This window comes from Trematomus bernacchii, unplaced genomic scaffold (assembly GCF_902827165.1).
Source record: "Trematomus bernacchii unplaced genomic scaffold, fTreBer1.1, whole genome shotgun sequence".
NCBI classification, from domain to species: Eukaryota; Metazoa; Chordata; class Actinopteri; order Perciformes; family Nototheniidae; genus Trematomus; species Trematomus bernacchii.
Window position 1 is genome coordinate 45,197 of NW_022987572.1, and position 8,069 is coordinate 53,265.

General features: G+C 38.8%; 1 protein-coding gene across 1 annotated transcript; it reads right to left on the bottom strand.

Moving 5' to 3' along the window:
• Positions 1 to 1,581: 1,581 nt before the first annotated feature.
• On the bottom strand, positions 1,582 to 6,284 carry LOC117479353. Its single transcript, XM_034126282.1, has 5 exons — positions 6,235 to 6,284; positions 4,349 to 4,643; positions 4,010 to 4,177; positions 3,745 to 3,840; positions 1,582 to 1,875 (listed from the first exon to the last, which is right to left on the bottom strand). Exons 2-5 carry the CDS (start codon positions 4,448 to 4,450, stop codon positions 1,582 to 1,584), a joined length of 660 nt encoding a protein of 219 aa, XP_033982173.1. The 5' UTR covers positions 4,451 to 4,643; positions 6,235 to 6,284.
• Between the last annotated feature and the right edge of the window lie 1,785 nt (positions 6,285 to 8,069).

Consider the following 8,069-nt stretch of genomic DNA (forward strand, 5'->3'; position numbering starts at 1 on the left):
TTCAAACCCCACTGCAGTCAGCATGTCGTTGTGTCCCTGAGACACTTCACCCCAAAGTGCTCCTGTGGGGATTGTCCACAGTATTGAGTATGTAAGTCGCTTTGGATAAAAGCGTCTAACAATTAACATCTAATGTAATGTTGTGCATTTGTATGTGTATCCAAAGCTCATTTTCAGATTATAATAAGTATTCTGTGCCTCGACAGTGACATGTTTAAAAACAACAACAAAGGTTTTAGGTTAGTGACAGTTTTAGAGTATATACCTTAACTGAAATGTTTTAAGTTCAAGTATAATCTTATCAATTGAGTTCTATTTAGTAGTAATTTTCAAGGGACACAAACATATTGTTTGTAAGTTAAAGAAACATTATATATTAAGTTTCTTTTAACTAATAATTTGTGTTAACACTGTACGTATAAAGATCAAGTATTGTTGACTTAAAAATGTTCATATCTTTTCAACTAGCTATTTTGTTAGCACAGTACATATGAAAATCAAATATATTTAACTTGAATATTTTTATTATCTCTAAATAAAAAACTTTTCGCTGTATAAAACGCGATATGAATTAAAAACGTCAATTGATTAGTACTCAAAACTGACTGAATGTAGAGTACTTAAAACATTTTTTGAAACCGATTACATAAATATTTTCAGATAACTGTAACTCAAAATCCCTAAGTTAACATTGAGTAAACATTCAAAAGCACTTTAACACTGACAATTTAAATGCAAATCACTGTTTTATTAAGTGACAATATAGAAAACTCAAAATATATATAGTATAGCAAATAACTCTTTTAAATAAAAAAAATACCTTAAAAACAGTGCTCGGGCCTTGAGAAATATCTGTGTGTATTTTAACCATCACTTATGAGTAGGGCTGTGCAATTAATCGTTTTTTTAATCGCAATTACGATTTTGGCCTGCCACAATTACAAAAACATAATCGAAAAAAACGATTATTTTGCTTTGCTAGGTTGTGACAGTGCACTGCAACATATTTGATCTAATTTATATATGTTTAGTAGCTTGTTGAAGTGCGCTCCAAAATATTTGTTGATTTTTTTTATTGGTATTTATTATTTTGATATTATTTATTTAAATGTAGATATAAATGTATAATTTATTTAATTTATTGGTTTTTCAGTTGAATTATACGTTCAGGGTAATCAACAGTTAAACAGATACTGTTCAAATTATTATTTGTATTTGTTTTAAAGTTCAATAAATGGACGTTTTCAAAGTCAAATAATCGTATTTAATAATCGTGATATCAATTATTGACCCAAATAATCGTGATTATGATTTTTGCCATAATCGCACAGCCCTACTTATGAGTGAACACAATTTTCAGGAACAGTTCTGCGTATTAATTTAACACATGGACCATAAAGACCCAATACATATAAAAGTATAAAACAACATCTACAAACAGTCCTTCAACTTGAAGCTGAACAGTAACAAATCTGTAACAAATCTGTCAATGCAATACAGAACACAGATGTAAAGCAGCAGGATGTAAACAGAGGAGAACAGTGTGTGTGTGATTGTTAAAGTGCAACTTTGTTGGGAGGATTACACTGCCAAAAGCTCATTTTTCAGGCTCGACACCCTGGGCTTCAAGTTCCCCTCATCAAGGCCCATCATCACTTTCTGGGTGAAGTCGAAAGTGTTGGCCAAGTCTTTTGGGTAGCTCAGATGCAGGGCAAAGGTCAGTGCAAAAAGCAGGATGAATGCGTCAGCCAGTGTGGGGAGTTCGATAACTCTGATCCTCTCTGGGCAGAAGAGCGTGGTATCTGTTGACCTGGCACTGATCATGAGAAGTCCGACCGCGATGTCCTCTATGTCTGGATCATCAGACTGCTCCACCTGATGACAAGAACAGATAAACGTTACCCATTACCCCAAATTGCCTTGGCTATCTCAGAAATCTGTTTTCTAAAAAATACATCAGTGACATATCACATCAAATAACCTAATGTTTTGTGCATAATGTGGCTTTAACCCTTTAACTGCCAGACCAAGAAAAAAGCTATGGAAAAATTATTTGTTTGCATTTTTTTTTATCAAATGGGCCACAAATTTCAAAAAAAATGTTTTGACTGACCCCACAGTTTTGTTTTTATGAGCCTCTACCAACTGGTCGAGCTGGCCTTTTATGGTAAAAGTGCATTTTCAAGAATCATCATATACAGTACAGTATTTGTACGCATCAAACTCAAATAAAACACAAACTGAAATACATTTGTTTCTTTTATGGAAAATGAGCAATATATACAACCAGATATATTCATAAAAGATAATACATTATAATTGTAAAAAAAAGAAAATGGAAAAAAGTAATGTAAAGTGTTTTTAATAATAAAAAAAAATACTTGCTCATCTTACTGTATATGCTGAATTGGCCTAACAAGAAACCACTGGCCTAACAGCAAATGTCTACATCCTGTGTTGGCCTAACTTGCTCATCTGTGTGCAACTTTGGGCTGAATGCCATGCATGAAAGGTGCTATATAAATTATTATCACTCTTTCACTCAGACTCATAAGGCAGTACTAGATTTAGTAATATTACCATGAATCTAGCTATTTATTTACCATATTTTATTGGAAAACATCTCTGAAACGCTGAAAAAGTAATATTGCTAGTTTACCATAAAAAGCCAATTCCACCGATTGGTTGAGCATATTTTCCAAAGAATAATTACACCCTTGTTAAAACTTTTTTTGTGCATCAAGTTATCTAAATATGTTCACTCAGTGCTCTGACACTAAAATGTGTCAAAATTGATATGGTTACCTTACAGAAGTTGACCAAAAATAGTGATTTCTTCAGCAGTGATTTTTAGCATTGCCAACTTTCTCAGTGGAAGCTAGCTGAAGGGCTTTCTATTCGAACCAGTGACATCTCGAGGTTGTTTTGTGCATAACACGTCAACCAGATGGAAGAGCTGGCTGAATCAGATGGAGTTCAACTTCTTTTTAACAAGATACAAAATGTGCTTAAAGGGTTAAGGAAACACCTATCAGCATTGCACAACATAATGTTACAGCCCCAGAAACTTCAGCCTCCAAAATAACCAATCAGTTAACATAAATGCTTTCTACAAAAAACCCATTTATAACCTTCATAAGGGTAGGATTTATTTTATCACTGTATTAGACTGTGTTACTATTAGCTAGTTGTACCTAATAAACTGGTAACTGAATATATATTTACAGTATAATCTCTCCCTACTACACATACAAAAATATGGGGAACACTAGATATTCTTTTGTATTGAACACTGATGCTGCAGGAAAGAAAGCCCTCTCTTAATTGTATATTTTATTAAATCACGTGAGCCCATTTTTAACACTGAAACCTAAAGAGCTTTCAAATAAATCCTAAAGTAGTTAAGTAAAGGGAGATTATATTCAACATATCCATTGTGTACCTTACAATAATTACAATTCGTATGGCAATATTCAAATCTTGGAACTAGAACCTGAATGGGATGTGAGCAACACAAGAGATAATGTTTGAGTAATATAACCTCAGTGACAGAATCAAGCTTTGATGACACCAGGACAGTTCATACTTTTTCAAACTAAATCTATCATTTATTATAATTTTTTCACTATAAAAATTCAAATAATTGTCTTCCTGCGATAGAGCTCCTGAAACAATGTAACAAGATAAACTATATTTTTTGATGATCTGTCACATACATTCAAAACAGTTATTATGCTGACTTACATGCCACAGCCTCAGAAACGTGGAGTCATCTTCATGCAGATATGCAGGCAGAGCACGGAGGACAGCAGCACGTCGGACATGGACGTCACCTTGCTCCTTGAGTGTGAGAACATATCTTTGTATTACTTTGGATGCTAAACAGTATAGCCACACAACAATTGATATCACAAGAAAGGGCTCTTCCATGACTGAAGAGATGACCATTTTGACAAAGATAATCCACTCTAGTATGAGAATAAAACACCAAGAGGCATAACCGACTCACCTGGAGGTCATAGGAGACGAATAGCTGATTCAGAACTTCAGCTACCTTCCCTTTGCTTGCCGCCTTCTTCCTGAACAGGCTCTGAAGACGGGGGGCATGTCTATCCAACTCCGCATAGAAGTGGTTCTTCAGGTTGAGGTTTGTTATCCTGTGAAACTCTGCACAAATCTGCCAAAATATAAAATGACTATTTAATTCACAGTACAATGTACATGTGGACTGAAGGCAGCAGAGATAAACACAAACATAACATGCTAAAACTGAGTAAACATGTCAAAGTTATCAGTGACAAAGGCACACAAAATAATTATATAGTGGTAATAAATACAATATTTTCACCTGTGACTCCATTTTCAAGGCAGGCCAGCGTTCCAGGATCTCTCCAACAGGTAGCTCATCATTGATGATCTCATTGCGCCGCAGGGCAAAGGTAGTCCGCATTAACTTTTCAATCAAGGGAAGGTTTTTATCACTCCTCGTAACTTCATCTACGATTTGGAGTCTCAATCGCTCAAGGCTTGTACCATCTTCACCCAGTGGGAAATTAGGCAAGAAATTCACCTCTGCCCTCTTTGGTCTTTTGATGTTAGAGTCAGATTGAAGAAGCCATATATCTGCCAGTTGCTTCAGTTTCCTAAAGAGAAAAAACATTGAAGGTTAGCTGGGTTGCAAAGTTTTCACAAAATGATCTGAGAAACACTATTTTCGAACCTAAAATGGCAACACAGTCTCACGGCATTTCGTGTTATAGTCACGAAATTAATCTATTGATTCGTGTTCACCAACACGATTTTGCCATTTTTTTTGTGTCACACAGAACGATTTTAAAAGTAATGTAAATAATAACAAATTAGAAGAAAAAAGACATTTAAAAAAAATACAGATTTAAGTATTCTGACACAGAACGATTTTAGAAGCAATGTATTTATATTGGTAGTATGTTTCGTGCCTGCACCAAATAATAACAAATTAGAAGGAAAAAAAGATGACATAAAATACAGATGTCAGTATTCTGAGGCTCTGAGCCATTTCTTTTCCTCACTGACGGCAACAAAACTCAGACATTATACAATTTAAAATAAAAGGGATAGGGTTAGGCTTAGGGTAAGATATTGAGTAAGAACATGTTTTTATGAACCACACAGCTTCCGGTCTTCCAAGACCCGACCGGACAAAAAGACGTGTTGCAGGCACGAAACATACTACCAATAGAAATACACTGCATTTAAAATCGTGTTGGTGAACACGAATCAATAGATTAAATTAATTTCGTGACTAATAACACGAAATGCCGTGAGACTGGGTTGAAAATGGCGGCAGGAGGCTCGCTTTTCTTCTTTTTTGTTACCGCATGCATGTCTGTGCATGTTTTATTAGCTTGGAGGCATAGAGGATTTACGTTAATTTTATCCACTAACGTTTTAACATAACCGTGCGTTCTTGGTCTCCGTGTTTGTAAAAGCAAGCTAACTTGAAACACTAGACTATTAATCTGTTAAACCGGGCAGCCACCGGTACCGAGGGCTTTTTGTTCACAAACTTTGTCTCAGGGCTTCTTAACATTTAAAAACCTATTAATGTGTCATACCCACTTAACGAAACTCACCTAACTGACGATACAACCATTTTTTACCGAAACAAAACACAAGTCTCACAAGAAGCGTCTAAATTAGCCCTGAGCGAAAAAGTTCCTAACTCACGGTAGAAATACTTTATTACTTATCAGATTAAAGCTGAGATTCCACAGATTCTAGAAGTATTAGTATCATCACTGTGCGATCATTACCTTTGCTAAGTTACATGTAATTGAAAACGCTGGGGGGTATAAATTACCTTGTAAAATGAATAGTCTAGTGTTTCAAGTTAGCTTGCTTTTACAAACATGCAGAACGCACGGTTATGGTACATTGTAGTGGATCAAATGAACGTAAATCCTCTATGCCTCTAAGTTAATAAAACACACGCCGCCTGCCGCCATTTTAGGTTCGATTTTTCCAGAGAACTTTTGCAACACAAACGTTCCACTTTGAGATATAACTTAAAACAATATAGAAATACTGTCTTACACGTAAGTTAAATCATTTTTCAAGTGAGGCAGATATTAAATGTAGGCTAGCTAACAAGAGCTCAAATCAAACTAACACACCATGCGACACAAAGTGCATTAGATGCAGAAATTAATAAAACATCATTTAAATACTGTGCAAAGGCAAGACGTAACTCACCAGAGTAGTGCGGCCAAAAAAAGGATCAAGATTCCGGCAGTGAGTGCAATCAGCAAAGTGGGGAAAGTATTCTTAAAAGTATGAGCGATTTCAACCGAGGCGAGGAGCTAATGGCGGACTCTGGTGAAGGCATGGTGAAGGCCGCGGCAAAGGTGCGTTCTGAACGACCCGACTCATCAAGACTTGAGAATGAGTGGAAATGTCAGGAAGAGACAATAAGTCTCGAAGAACAATAACATAGCAAATGTCTGGTCGCGGAAAAGGTGCAGGTGCTGGAAAATGCCCGTAACTATAGTTGACCGTTTTGAAGTTTCGTTCTGAACGACCCGTCCCAACAGACTCAAAATGACTAGAAGAGGAAAGGAAGGAGGTGAAAAAGGGTGAAAAAAATACAAAAACAACAAAATATATATACAAAAAAAAAAAAAAAAAAAAAAAAAGAATTTCTCTTCCTGGAAGCGTGCCATCTTTTGCTTCAAAATTTGGACAGTTTTGGGTTCGCCTGAACTTCACAGGCTCAGGAGAACCCCCTAGTCGTGAATATGTTGGAGAATCACTGTTATTTGACACCTGCTGGATCAACACAAATGATGTATATTCTTTCATAGCACTGCCAAACAGAAAGGAGTTTGAACTCTGCTTTTTGCTAGAAACTCCACTGAGACGTTTCCTTGACGTTCTCACAACTAAATCCTCAGATCCCAAGTGGAAAGACTGGACTTTCAAATCTTCCATTCAAATGGACATCTCAAACATCATTGTTAAATTCTGGACTGGCCGTATTCCAGACCATGATGTTGAGACCTATTTGAAGAGATATGGAAATATAATCAGCAAATACAAACCAGTAGATAAATTCGGGATATGGTATGGAGTGAGAAAATACAAAATTAAGATGAATCAAAACAGTGATGGTGAGATCCAAAATCTCCCAAATTCGATATCTCTCGGCCCCTATAATGGCAGAATAATTTATCCAGGGCAATCCGTCACCTGTTTCATCTGCAACTCAGCTGACCATCAGGTCAGAAAATGCACCACAGTGAAATGTTGGAGATGCAATGAACTGGGCCACAAGGCTAAAGATTGCGATTCAGACAGTCTCTGCAACCTGTGTGGAAAGATTGGACACAACTTCTTCAACTGCCCATCTTCTTATGTAAACAAGGCAAAAACCCAGCAGCAGCCTCGTCCTGCAGCCCAAAAGCAGCCTGGCCCTCCTTCAGTTACCCAGCATCAGCCTGGTCCTCCTTCAGTCACCCAGCAGCAGCCCCGCCCTGCAGCCCAGCAGCAGCCCGGTCCTGGTCCTTCAGCCCAGCAGCCCGGACCCGGTCCTCGTCCTGCAACCCAGCAGCAGCCCGGTCCCGGTCCTTCAGCCCATCAGCCCGGTCCCGGCCCTCGACCTGCAGCCCAGCAGCAGCCCGGTCCTGGTCCTTCAGCCCAGCAGCCCGGACCCGGTCCTCGACCTGCAACCCAGCAGCTGCCCGGTCCCGGTTTCTCAGCCCATCAGCCCGGTCCCGGCCCTCGACCTGCAGCCCAGCAGCAGCCTGGTCCTCGTCCTTCAGCCCAGCAGCCCGGTCCCGGTCCTGGTCCTTCAGCCCAGCAGCAGCCCGGTCCCGGTCCTAGACCTGCAACCCAGCAGCAGCCTGGTCCTCGTCCTTCAGCCCAGCAGCCCGGTCCCGGTCCTGGTCCTTCAGCCCAGCAGCAGCCTGGTCCCTGTCCTGACCCTTCAGTCCAGCAGCAGCCTGGTCCTGGTCCTCGTACTTCAGCCCAGCAGCCCGGTCCCGGTCCTTCAGCCCAGCATCAGCCTGGTCCTGGTCCTCGTCCTTCAGCCC